This window comes from Filicampus tigris, chromosome 12, assembly GCF_054856515.1.
Source record: "Filicampus tigris isolate MCC_2025a chromosome 12, RoL_Ftig_1.0, whole genome shotgun sequence".
Classification (NCBI taxonomy): domain Eukaryota; kingdom Metazoa; phylum Chordata; class Actinopteri; order Syngnathiformes; family Syngnathidae; genus Filicampus; species Filicampus tigris.
Window position 1 is genome coordinate 23,660,241 of NC_141228.1, and position 13,321 is coordinate 23,673,561.

General features: G+C 47.0%; 2 protein-coding genes and 1 long non-coding RNA gene across 3 annotated transcripts; 2 read left to right on the plus strand and 1 right to left on the minus strand.

Annotated features, from left to right (window-relative positions):
* Nucleotides 1-20: 20 nt before the first annotated feature.
* LOC147139290 (uncharacterized) lies at nucleotides 21-2,935 on the plus strand. The gene is made up of 3 exons (XR_015088889.1): nucleotides 21-725; nucleotides 1,946-2,006; nucleotides 2,849-2,935. It is a non-coding gene; the product is annotated as an uncharacterized LOC147139290 (long non-coding RNA).
* smim24 (small integral membrane protein 24) lies at nucleotides 1,955-3,943 on the minus strand. The gene is made up of 3 exons (XM_086046433.1): nucleotides 3,789-3,943; nucleotides 2,832-2,958; nucleotides 1,955-2,091 (listed from the first exon to the last, which is right to left on the minus strand). The coding sequence occupies exons 1-3, from the start codon at nucleotides 3,853-3,855 to the stop codon at nucleotides 2,001-2,003; spliced, it is 285 nt and encodes a 94-aa protein (XP_085902559.1). The 5' UTR covers nucleotides 3,856-3,943; the 3' UTR covers nucleotides 1,955-2,000.
* Nucleotides 3,944-5,107: 1,164 nt separating this feature from the next.
* lrrc40 (leucine rich repeat containing 40) lies at nucleotides 5,108-11,904 on the plus strand. Its single transcript, XM_086046432.1, has 15 exons — nucleotides 5,108-5,378; nucleotides 6,129-6,310; nucleotides 6,938-7,011; nucleotides 7,134-7,263; nucleotides 7,999-8,122; nucleotides 8,187-8,326; nucleotides 9,018-9,190; nucleotides 9,270-9,360; nucleotides 9,963-10,008; nucleotides 10,174-10,276; nucleotides 10,607-10,714; nucleotides 10,784-10,891; nucleotides 10,970-11,047; nucleotides 11,119-11,304; nucleotides 11,731-11,904. The coding sequence occupies exons 1-15, from the start codon at nucleotides 5,234-5,236 to the stop codon at nucleotides 11,834-11,836; spliced, it is 1,794 nt and encodes a 597-aa protein (XP_085902558.1). The 5' UTR covers nucleotides 5,108-5,233; the 3' UTR covers nucleotides 11,837-11,904.
* Nucleotides 11,905-13,321: the final 1,417 nt, after the last annotated feature.

Below are 13,321 nucleotides of genomic sequence, written 5' to 3' on the forward strand. Positions count from 1 at the left end.
CCTGAGGGAGGTCCAGTGTGCGCGCTTCTTGTTACGCTTAGAAGCGAGCGAGGAGTCCATCGAGCGGCTCGCCTTTGCTCAGATGTCTCTGCGTGACCGCGCGCGCGCGCACACACACACACACACACACACACACACAATCTGGACTCCACCAAAGGGGCGTCACGGAGAAGATTAGAACCATCATCAAGTTCTTACAGCTAGCACACGCACGCCGACTAAGTCAGCCGCTACTTGCCTCTCATGCCGCCAGATAAGCATTGAAAGATTGTTGCAATGAAGGGCAACACGGTGGCCTCGTGGTTAGCACATCGGTCTCACACTTCTCGGGTTCTGGGTTTGACTTCTTGGGTCTGTACCGCGTGTTGTTTGTCTTCGGGGGCCCCGGTAGGTTGGGAGGTGTCATTTCCTGGAGCGACCACTTGTGCCCGTCGTTGACGTTTATGTGCTCTGTGTGCGCACACACACACACAGCGTCCTCTAATAAGTAGACGAGCCGTCAATCATCTCTCCCCCTCCCGCCTCCAGAGGCGTAAACAAAGCCTCAGTCGGGAAGCGGATTAGGTCTGTGCTTCAAGGTGTTCCGGACCACACGGCAGGCCGCGTGTCATTTGTCCCCCGCCAAAGACGAACGTGCTTGACTTGATTGTTGACCTTTGAAGACAACGCCACGTCTGTTTACGTGGTGTCGATGGCAGTGGCTCGTTGGAGACGTACGACGTCACGTGAGTGTTGAGCGCCACTTAATTGGACCCAAATCAACATCCGGCACATCCAGTTGTGTTTTTCCTGCTTCTTTTTTGTGTGCCACATTTGCCTCCATCATGACGTCTTTCACTGGCCACGCTTACGTGGACAACATTTCGGATTGAAAATCTGATTGGATGCACTGTTTTCATTGACACGATCCGATTAGGACTCGCGTGATTACGCGTCACACTTTTGATCGCAATACATTATTTTGACATGCGCAGATTGACCAAATCGACGGGAAGTAGTAGTCGCAGAAGAAGAAGCCGTAGCGACTTCCGTGTCAACAAAACATGGCTCCGTCCATTTCGACTTTACGAGTTAGCATTATTTGGCGTATTTTCTCGTTTGCGCTGTTAACGTCAAGCTAACACTTCCTAATGGAGCTGCAAATGTGCCAGTTCAGCCTTGCGCCTGCCATGTCCTTCGCTCGCTCTGCTGTTTTCTCTCCCCCAAACTTTATTGAATCAAACGACAAACAACATAAGACTTGCTCTGCTTCTATGAGCTTCCAAGAATAACAGAAACGCCTACAATGACATCACAGACATGCGCGGTAAAAGACGTTTTGTTCCGAAATGTCGGAATAAGTGTTTTCATGCGCGCCGATCGTATCAACAGTCGACATAATCTACTTCTCTCGTTTGGAATAAAATCGTGATCAGGTCCGAATATTCCGAATGAGGTGTGTACATGAAGCGGTTTTATTGTGTCCGTGTAAATGCAGCCAATGATGTCTCAGTTGTCCTGCTCACGTGTTCCAACATTTGCTAGCGTCGTCCATGTGCCTCCGACCGGACAAAAATCCTTCCGTACTTGACGGACGCAAACGGCTGCGCTTGCATGGGCTTCCCAAAGTTTTTCTCAAAGACCTCGGAGCCACGAGTGATGCCATGAATCAAACCATGAGCTGACTAAGCAGTTCAGTTTGGCCAAAATGAAGCTCCAATGCACTTACCTTTGTGGCTGACCAGTTCCTCCTGCACGGAAGCATTACAGCTATCTTGAGGCCACATAATGGCACACGGCTCCCGCAGAGTGAAGAAGAGGCGACGTTTTATTGACCATATTTGGACACACGCGATTTTGACCCGACAGTGCCGATATGTCAACATATATTTTATGTACAGTATAGTGCAGTCGGGATGTGGTTGCTGCATGGACATGTTTTTTTGTTGTTGTTTTTTTTCCCAAGGCATCAAAGTCTCACTGGAGCCCAAGTGAAAGACGTGAAATCATCTTGCTCTTTTCTACAAGTTGGTTTGTTTCACTTCGTCTTCGCCCATTTCCACAACCTTGTTCTCGTAGCCAAACGTGTCTTCCTCTTGCGCCTCCTCCTCCCTGTACACGAGACATCAACACACACTCTTACTGCGTTTGTCCCATGAAGTTCTACTCTTTTGTTCCCCGTAACAGTCTGCGGCTTTCCATTCCAGACTTATGTCCAATCAGATTTGTGTTGCCGTGTGAATCTAATCTGCCCGTGGAACTTAGTGCAGCCGTTTCGTCCACCAATGCAATTTCAAATTCGCGCTAGCCCTCGAGGATGTCAGCATTTTTTTTCATATGGAGCGCTTTTTTTGTGCGGAAGCAATTGAAACCATTTTGCGACATTTGTTGCTTTAATTCAATGGACATTGTGCTGCCCCTTCTGGTGTGCAACAAAAGTATTGGTTTGACGTTTTTGTTCCGCGTGTATGCACTCTTAAAGGTTTATGCTGTACCTATGGCGATATCAATTCTGGTTTTGTTTCGCGATATGTGTTAGCGTTAAGATGAAGAAAACGGTGATGCGGTTTGGTTGAATCCACCACGTCGACGTCTCTTTACTTTAGGTTTCGCTTTGAAGGAAACTTTAACGGCAAGCGGCAATAGAAAGCTTGAAGCAAGCACAGAACTGTTTGCTCTCTGTCAAAAACTGTTCACCGCACGCTCAGGGAGGGCAGATGGAAAAAAGTCACATTTTTGCTCGTAACACAAAGTGGCCAAGTCAAGCTAGCACAGAATGTTGGTTGTTTACTGATGACGGCGTGCGAGTGTGGCTGTGTGTGTGGGTGTGCGTGTGTGAGACTGAGAGTGACCTGTCCTTCCCGCACAGCCTGCTGAGGATGAGGAAGACAAAGACGAGGAAGAGGAAGACCACCACTGCCGTCAGGCCCGTCAACCACGGCTGAAGCGTCACCGTGGAAGAGGTGGGCGCACGCGCACCTGACGCACAGAAATACAACAAAATCAATTATATATATATATATATATATATATATATATATATATATATATATATATATATATATATATATATATATATATATTTATTAATTTTTATTTTTCAAATTTATATCATGAGGTTTGGCTGAATGATGTGAGATAAAAAATGTAAACTAATTTCAAATGTGTTGTTTACTTAAAGAATGAATTAATTGTTAAACATTTTAAAAATAAGATACAAAAATAATGCGATTTTACATGAATGCATTCTTTTGTATTCATTTATTTCAATATTTATTTATTGTGACAAAAAAAAATTAAAATAATTTTAAAGTTGTTTATAGTAAAAAAAATGAAACGATTCTTAAATGAATTTTAATATAAAATAGAATTATGAGAATGATTTTTGTAATGGAAATAAACTAAATTTTAACTAATGTTGAATATGAACTATTTTGCATGTCTATAAAAATATCAAATAGATTATTGTACATTTGAAAAAATGTGACTGTATATCATTTAGATTGCTTTATCTCATTAAATACTTAGTCAAATAATTTATTGTAAATTAATACAAAATAATAATAAATAAATATTAGAGAAATGTATGCTTATAAATTGAAACTGGAAACTCAATTATAAATAATTACCTTTTTATTGTTGTTATTATTATTATCATTATTACAATAATCCTCATAATGTTTGTTTTAACTTTTTTTTTTTTTTTTAATGACTGTTTAACATTTGACCTCATCTGTGACTGTGTGGAACAAGTTGGCTTAACCCCGAAGGGGCAAAAGCAGAGCAGAGCAAAGCGAAGCAAACTTTACCGGCTTTGTGAGTTGAGGCCTGGGCCGCACTCTGCAGCGCACACAAGACGAAGAAAGCCCAAAACATCCCGAAAGTATCCGAGTAGCTCGCTCACACACAAAGACAGACGACGCGCTACCCTCTCGACTGGAGCCTTTCCTTTTACTGCAGTGATCAAAGGTCGCCAATAGGTTGTGCTTTCCTTTCCAATCAGGGCGTAAATCAGAACGCTGCCTGCTCTGTGACTCACTAGCAGCGTGCAGCTCTTCACTAATAACCATTCAACCAGTTGTAAGGCAAGGACAGGCGATTTCGGACGAGCTGTCCCTCAAGGCAACGCCGCGCTTGATAGGAGATAGGAGAGCCGCAATGCCATAAATTGATCAATTTGGCGATAAAAAGAGTTATGATTGCAGATTGTCCCTGAAGACAACATCAGACTTTGTAGACATCAATTGTGGAATAAGAGTTAATCCAGCTATTTTTAATAGAATGTCACATGTACGTGTCTCTATCGCGTTGCCGGACCGGGAAAAAAAAAAATCATAATACGTCTCTGGTATTTTTCAGGTTCAAATGTAAAGGCGTGCCGTATCCGGCCCGCGGGCCATTGTTTGGGAACCTGTGCTGTAAAGCATGAAAAACCTACTTACATATTATTCTTATTTGAGTGACTTTAGAGTTGGGCGGCACGGTCGTTGACTGGTAAACACATCTGCCTCACAATGCAGAGGTCGCGGGTTAGCCTTCGTGTGTGGAATTTGTATGCTCTCCCTGTGCGGGCGTGGATTTTCTCATGCGTGGTAGGTTCATGGAACACTCTAAATTGTCCCTCGGTATGATTGTGAGTGCGGATGTTTGTCTACCTGTGTGTACCTTGCAATTGGCTGGCAACCAGTTCAGGGTGCACCCCGCCTACTGCCTGAAGACGACCGGGATGGGCGCCAGCAGACCCGGATAAGCTGTTTGCATAGTGGTTGGATGGATTTTAGAGTTAAAACGTTGTTAAGGTTTTGTTTCTAAATGTTATTTGAAATGATCATATGTTCGCTTTGTGATTGTGTACTGCACTTTGCTGCAACTGCGGTTGTTATCAAAGTGAGACATAAATGAAATAAATTAGTTAATAGAGATAAAGTTGAGTCCATTCGTGAGGAAAATGTGATTTCGTAATGTAAAGGCTACGTCCCTCAAATATTTTTATTGTGAAGGAACCCGAACGAAAGCGGTGTTTTATCATAGTCGGCTTTGGCCGTAAAATTGGTGTTTAAGTCAAAAATACAGCCAAAAGACAGCTATGTGTCCAATCCATGCGCCTTTATTGTGACAGAACTCGAACGGAAGTCAAGTATTCACGTGGCAATTGGCGGGCGGAAGTGAGCGGCGTCTAGGCGTGGAGGAGGTAAACAAACGCCCGAGGAAGCGTCAAACTCGAAGACTTGAAGAGCTTTATTACGAGTGGCAAATGTCTCGCTTGAGAGGCGCGCAGCAGGTGGACACATTGCGGGGATTCAGGGCGCCTGAGAGTGAGCCCAGCGTCCCGCACGGACTCCTCAAGGCGGCCAGGCAGAGCGGAACGCTCAACTTGACCAATCGGAGTCTCACCGAAGGTGCTTTCACCCGTTTGAACGCTTTCCAATGTACCGGTCATGTGTTTAATGCTGCTTTCATAGGCGGTTCGTTCTTCTTCTTACCGAATCGACATCTAAGTGTTGAAATCAATATCTAATCCAAATCAAACTGCAGCCAACCTTAAGATTCGTAAACCAGTCGGGTCTTGAAAAGAGATCGACAGCTAGGTAAATGGATGGTTGATGAGTTGCTCGAAGAAAGACGTGATTTCAGATTGTTCCTGAAGGCAACACCTCCCATTAGGCCAAAGTCTGGTGGACAGAATTGCTGATTTGCTCAAATTGTACTGGACCACTACGATCTCGCGCTATTTATTGCCTTTTTTTATGGTCATTTTTTTTACTGTCATTCTTTGCCGTCTCACGTTCCCTTATGTGGTGGCATTACAAAGAACGCCGAAGAAAATTTCCATAACCAATCAATCAGCCTATCGTTTTTTAAAGTATATACTGTAATGCATGTACAGTAACTTCTTTTTTGGTCCCTTGCGCCAATAAAGATGTGAATAACTGGCAAAACATTTGTTTGACAATATTTCCTCGGCTTGTAGTCCTTTAGTATACGACTTTGCAACAGAATGTTTGTTTGAATGACATTGTCTTTGTCTTATGTTGTAATGTGTTAACGCGTGTGAAAGGCAAAAGAATGAGCGAACAGACTTTAATATTAGCCGATATAATCGGTCGTTAATGCTGAGCGCGTTGGTGTTTTTCTTTCCCCCCCGCCAGTCCCAGCGAGCGTGTACCGGCTGAACGTGGACACGCCCGAGGAAGCCCATCGCAACGTGTCGTTCGGGGCGTCCGAGCGCTGGTGGGAGCAGACGGACCTCACCAAGCTGCTGCTGGCGTCCAATCGGCTCACGCTCTTGTCCGACGACATCCGACTGCTGCCGGCGCTCACCACGCTCGACGTATGCCAGCCTGGCTCACACTGACAATTGCTCTCCTTGTCCTTTGCGTCATCAAGTTAACGCTTACTGACTGACTGGCAAGCAGTTCTCCATCATGCCAGCCCAATTCGGGCATTTTGACAGATCTTTCAAGGCCCACACAATGTTGTGTTACCGAAGTACCGAAGCGTCCTAAAAAAATGAGGCCACTCTTCCTTCACCAGAAAAATCAAATTGTTTTTACACGTTTCCATTCTTAGTAATCAGCAGGAGAACATGGCTTGGCTTCAACGAAACACTGGCTCCTGAACAAAAAGCAGAGAAAATGAGCTTGCTGTGAAAAGAAACAGTGACGTTGATGCTGCAGTTTATTGCTTTTATGACACTTGGAACTATATGCCCTCTACTTTTGTTGGCAAAATCATGTATTTACAAATACGCAAATAAAGACTCCTGGCCGGAGTTGAACATCAGTGGCTTTTTTACTTGCCGTTCCTCGTTCACACCATGAACCGGGTTATCTTTTCTCACAGTCGCGATTCTACCACGCCTACGCACGGTCTGTCGAAATGTTGTTTTCCTAAACATGTCCGAGGCGTTGCCATTTGTCTCCCTCTTCATGGACGATGCTTGTGGGTTGTGTTTTAGCTGCACGACAACCAGCTGCAGACGCTGCCGGCCGCCTTGGGGGAACTTCGGGAGCTTCAGCAGCTGCGACTCAGGTAAGGCGAGCGCCCGGCCGCGCCGGACCTCGTGCGCCCTTTGGCCATTTGCGCCAGAAGACCGATAATCCGCCCTGCCCGCAAGCCGAGTGCTTGATGTTGTGCCTGTGCCGTTGCCGTAGCCACAACCGTTTGAGGTCGCTGCCGGCGGAGGTCTACTCTCTGACCAAGCTGCGGAGCCTCACGCTGCAGCAGAACTTGCTGGACGCGCTACCCGAGGAGCTGGGGCAACTGGAGGCGCTCACCGAGCTGGTAGCTAACCGGGTTCAGCCGCAAATAGTCGGAACTGCCCTGTCAAATTCTTTACAATTGCCTATCGGACTGGTTGAAGCCTTAAAGGGGAAAATCAACCCAAACCTCTTTTTTTTCAAGAATATGTTCCCTCGTTGAAGTTGAAACTATTATTGCGTTTGTGCAACATGAGTTAATGGAGCACAGAAGTGGCAAAATGGCCGCCCCCAGAGATGGCTACAAACGGCTGGATTAACTCTGATTCTTGCATAGAACATATTCTTTGAACAAATATGTTTGGGTTGACTTCCTCTTTAAAGATACCTCAAACTTTAGAAACAAAACACTTCACTATCATTACCATTACCAAAAAAAACGGCTTTCAGAAGATTTGATTTTGACAAACTAGGGCCCGACCAATCTGGATTTTTTTGAGGCCTATGCTGATGCCGAAGTTTTTATTTTTTTCCCCCCGTATTAGCAGAGGCGAGTTAACAGGAGTCGGCAATTGATTTGAGAAGGCGTCTCGTTTTCTCAACTCTGCAGGCAGCCAATCCTATAGTGTGTTGCTTAGACTTCCCCAAAAAGAAAGGAAGGAAGGAGCTCCGTACCAGTGAGAGCGAGTATTGGCGCGTATTGAAACCTCGCCTTTTTCAAACCGCGTCAAATCGGTGATCAGCCCGTGCCCGATTGCGATGACTCGTTGTTCCAATGATGCTTGTTAAATGACATGCGGCGCCTTGCGGCGGGTGGCAGGACGTGTCCGACAACCGGCTGACGGAGCTCCCGCGCGGCCTGGGCCGCCTGGGCCTCCTGCAGAAGCTCCACCTGTGCCGCAACGAGCTGGCCCGGCTGCCCGACAGTCTGCCGCTGCTCACCAGTAAGACGCGGCCGCTTGCGATTTCTTTTTCGTGTTTTTCTTTTCTCTTTGCTCCCGCCTGCAGATGTGAAGCTGCTGGACTGCAGCAACAACCTACTGAGCGACGTTCCCGCCGGCCTGTCCGAGATGGCGTCCCTGGAGCAGCTTTACCTGCGCCACAACAAGCTGCGGCGACTCCCGCCGCTTGACGCGCCCGGCCTCAAGGTAAAAGCGCTCATCACCGAAGGACCGCCCCCGCCCGCTGACCCGTCGGCACGCGCCGGGCTTTTTGGGACGGTTGGGGGCAGCGCTCCAACAACCGCTGGCCCTCGGAGAGAAACGCTCACTTATTGCCTTTGCTTTGGCTCGGTCGTAAGAATGGCATTCGAGAATGAGGATTTTATCCACCAGTAATGCTGACTAAGTCACAATCTACGACGCAGGTTTACTCAGAGACATTAAATGCGTCATTCTCGACCGTGAGAATCGGTATTAGAGCGTAATACTGACTGCTTGAAATAGTTCTCGCAAAGTATGTATATGATTATAAAACTAGTTGAGAGGACATATAATAAAACAACTACATCAACGATACGCATTTATTGTTGTGTAAATGCAGGAAAGTGAAAAATCTGCAAATCATAATAAAATGATTGTTTCTAAAATGTCACTGTTACAGAATGAGGAACAAAGAAACATCACATGTCATGAATACTTTTTCAGCCAATTAAGTGCAATTTGATCAATGCGACGATGGGGCCAGCACGGCGGGCGTTTCGGGGCCCTCCTGAAAAGTGAGCTTTTCGGAGGTTCATTCGGGGCCAGCAACATTTTACGTCGCTGCATTTGAGACCTTTTTTTTCGACGCGCATCCGAGACATGAGTCGGCCGTTTGGCCGCGGTCGCGTTTGCGCAGGAGCTGTACGTGGGCAACAACCAGATTGCGAGCGTGGCCGGCGAGCACCTGTCCGGCTTGGGCGCCCTCGCCGTGCTGGAGCTGCGAGACAACAAGATCAGCGCGCTGCCCGAGCAGGTGGCCGCGCTGGGCGCGCTCACCCGCCTCGACCTCACCAACAACGACATCGGCGTGTAAGTCCCGCCTCCGCCTTTTGCCGGCGCGCTTCGGAAACGCCGGCGCGACTAACGGCGCTTCCCGTCTGCGTATCAGAGTTCCCGCGTCGCTCGGCCTGCTGCCCGAGCTGAAGATTCTGCTGCTGGAGGGAAATCCTCTGCGCGGCATCAGGAGGGACCTGCTGACCGTTTGTCCTCTCCTCTCACCTTGTCTTCGACCTTACGCGCTCGTTTGTTTGTTTGTTTGTTTGTTTGTTTGTCGCAAGTCTATGAAAGAGGAAGTCAACCCAAGCAGTTTTTGTCAAGAATATGTTCCATGTAGGCCGCCCGAGTGGACACGAGGCATTCCGATTCATATTGCGTTTGTGGAGTAAGCCCTTGTTCCCCGTTTTTAGCCATCTCAGGGGGCGGCCATTTTGTCATTTCCATCCACTGAAAAGATGATAGTCAAACCAAACGTAAAACAAAGAGAATGATGATTTGAAACAGCCATGTAGCTTCTGCTAGCTTCATGCTACCACGCAATGGCAAACACCGAGGCGGGCTAACGATTAGCATCGACAGCCATGCCGTTCTCATGTTTTAGAGCGGCGGTCCTCAACCACGGTGGAAGTGGCATTTTCCGATTGGTGCAAAGTCGCCACCCTACTTTTGTACAAGTTAGGAACAGTCCGGAATATGTTGATCATGGTCCTATGGATATTGGACTCCAAACATCTCGAGTGTCCATGGCAAAGCAAATGCTCAGCGCTCATCAAATGAATGACACTTGACTTTTCCTTGGCCGCAGAAAGGAACCAATGAGCTTCTCAAGTACCTCAGAGGAAGAATTAAAGGTACAGTCGCGCCTTTGCGATTGGACGTCACTTTTGCTTGACACCTTTGTGGCTCGCCAGTCAAGGCGCATTTTGAGAGCGATCTGCAGTAGGATGGAAAAGTCACTGCAATTGTTCCCTTATTGACGTAACCCCGGGGGCCCATAAGCATTTTCTATCTTTCAGAGGAGCCCGACAGTGCCGGCGACATGCCGACCGCCATGACGCTGCCCAGCCAGGCCGCCATCAACGTGCACAACATCAAAACGCTCAAGTCGCTGGCGTACAGGTGAGCCGCGCAAATTTCCGCCCGGCCGACTCGACTCGACGGTTTGAAAAGTCAGCCCTAAGCCTGCTGGACGGACCTTTTTATTTCTGGATTGACAATAGACAGCGTGGCACACTGTTGATGTTTACTGACGGAAGGGCGGGACCAATGACGCGGCGGACTGACCGACGGACGATCACAGTTTGGTTCGGATGGCGGACGGGTACCCGGGCTGCTGAAAAATAGCCGAAAAGTACCCGGGCCCCTGACGGAAGAAAATGGAGACGAGTCGCTTGGTGCCGTAGCCCAAAGCGCACCAAAGTCAGCCATTTTGCTCGTGTCGCCGCTCAGTGACAAGAAGGCCGAGCGCATCCCCGACGAGCTGTTCCGGGCCGCCGCCGAGCACGCCGTCACCTCCGCCGACTTCAGCAAGAACCTGCTGAGCGACGTGCCGCCGAGGTGAGCCGGCAGCAACGGGCCGCCTTTGTGCGCGCTGACGCCTTTGTGTGTGCGCGCGCGCGCGCGCAGGCTGGCCGAGACGCGGGCGTCGCTGACGGAGCTCAACGTGGCGTTCAACAGGCTGAGCCGCTGCGAGCCGCTCTGCTCGCTGACCAACCTGCTGCACCTGGACCTCAGGTACGCGCCGACACTTTGCCACTTTCACGCGCTCGCTGGCTGGCTTTTTAAGCCGTGTCTTTGGGCCGCGCGCGTCAGGAACAACCAGCTGAGGGATTTGCCGGCCGAGCTGAAGAACTTGACAAAACTTCACTCGCTCATCCTCAACCACAACAAGTAATCCTCCGCAAAGCTCAACGCGGGCGCGTTTGGCCTGCGTTCGTGCGTGCTAAAAAGTTGTGGCGCAGGTTCAAGTCCTTCCCGGAGGTTTTGTACGAGCTGCCGTCCTTGGAAACCATCCTGCTGGCCAACAACCAGGTGGCGAGCGTGGAGCCCGCCCGTTTGCTGGGCCTGCCCCGCCTGTCCACGCTGGACCTGTCCAACAACGACCTGCTCAACGTGCCGCCTCAACTGGGCCTGTGCACCGCGCTCAGGTGGCCGCCCCTTGCCAATCGGCACTACGGACACTTGCTTGGAATTCCTTTTTTGCAGTGGCCGTGTTCCTTTTAATCCAAACAGGCTTCGTTTTAGTGTCGGATTTCGTTTGATACAGGGCATTTGTCAAGTGCACAATACACGAAAAGGTCAGCAAAAGTATTGTTTAACAAAATAAAACATTTCCAAAATGATGCACAGATGAGCAAGCATCCATTCCTGAACAAAAGAAATTCAAGCACTGCGCAAGAGTCCCCAGAATGTTTTGCGCAGTTCAGCGCATGATGTTGCTTGCGTGGTTGGATTGGAGGCAAAACATTCATGACACATGCCGCTTTTTGCTTTTGCGTCACTCGTTACCGAACTGTTTATTATTGTTGTGTTTTTTTTCCCTGTAAACGCAAATCTCGGTCATTGTTGTTCAGGTGTCTGAGCCTGGAGGGAAATCCTTTCCGGACGCCGCGAGCCGCCATCGTTGCCAAGGGAACGGACGCCGTGCTGGAGTACCTGCGCAGCCGCATTCCCACGTGAACCCCTCACAAACCACCAAATTGTGACAATCCTTCTTGAGTCATTAAAGAGATGTTTCCTGCACTGACTATTTGACTATGTTTTTTTTTTTTTTGGTTACATATAAAAATATCCACTCATCTGGAGCATGGCGACCACAAAAGCGCATACCATCGCTTGGCTAATTTAGCCGGGAGCGATCGTCTCAATTGTGTGATTCCAAATGCTCCAAGTTCACTCATTTTGTCGGAAAATAATGTATCTACTATTAATGAAGTGTCTTTGTTCAAGAAACTTTATATGACAAATAGATTTATAATCTTTATATTGCCACTGTCAAAGCACATCGCCTCTGCTAGCTGAATGCTAGCATGCAATGGGAAATCCGAATGGGGCTAACAATTTTAGCATCTATGCTACCCGTTAAGCAACTGATGATGTCTGATTTCAAAAGTAGTTATCCACCAGTTGTTGTGTATATCACATAAATCACATTTTGGTGGATTTCATGTTTTTTCCAAAGTCTGCTATTGATCAGTCCACACGTGTGGGTGTTCTTTTTACACATTATTGACCAATCTAAAGTTTTAAAAATGGCTTGCTCTCTTTCACGATCCAAAGTTAATGGCTGAACCAAATTGCCATTTTGAGGTCTCCTGAAAAGTGACTATTTTGGAGGTACAAGGTTTTGGCCCGACGCTATATGGAGGACCACGACTGCCAAAATTAAAAAATACTGTAAATAAAAGTGAAAATAAAAACAAATATAAAAGAATGTAATAGGAAAAAAATACAAGAAAATATAAATACATTGATATTCAACTGTATTTTTGTATTTATTTCCACATTTTGCTATTCCTTTTTAATTTTTAAATCTTTTTTTTATTTAGAATTCATTTTTACTTTTATTTTGTACTATTTTTTTGTTGTTGTTCTTATTTCCATATACATTTTTTAAATGTATTTTTTCAATGATATTTTTTTTATTTTCAACTTTATTTTATTTTTTATTATAATTGTGGTCAAGGAATGGAATGGATTCAACTCTTATACCAAGGCACCACTGTATTGTGACAGGCAAAACAATTCCGTTCTCAGCCACTAGATGGCAGAAGGTACAAAATGAACCTGTGCATCCACTTTGTGTGACATTTTGATTGGCTAGTGTGCTCTGTGATTGTGTTTTTCAAGCGCTCTTCAGTGGCTGCGCTGTCGCTATATAAACATGACAATCAGTGTTAGCTCGCTCTCCGCTAACCGCGCAGTGCAGTTGCAAATTCAGCTCGAAGTGAACTTGTAGGCGCATTGGCAACCTATGAAGGACAATTTCTTGATTTCTGGGCAAGGCGAGGGTCTGGAAAGGGGCGCATGCTTCTTCTTGTTTGTTTGTCCGTGTGCCCTGAAAACACTTTCGCTGTCTCAGGTGCTTGCTTGTTTTTCACTTCACTCACGCATCGACTTGCGCTCGCAGAAGCAAGAAGACAAACTATGCAGGTTGTCATGGTA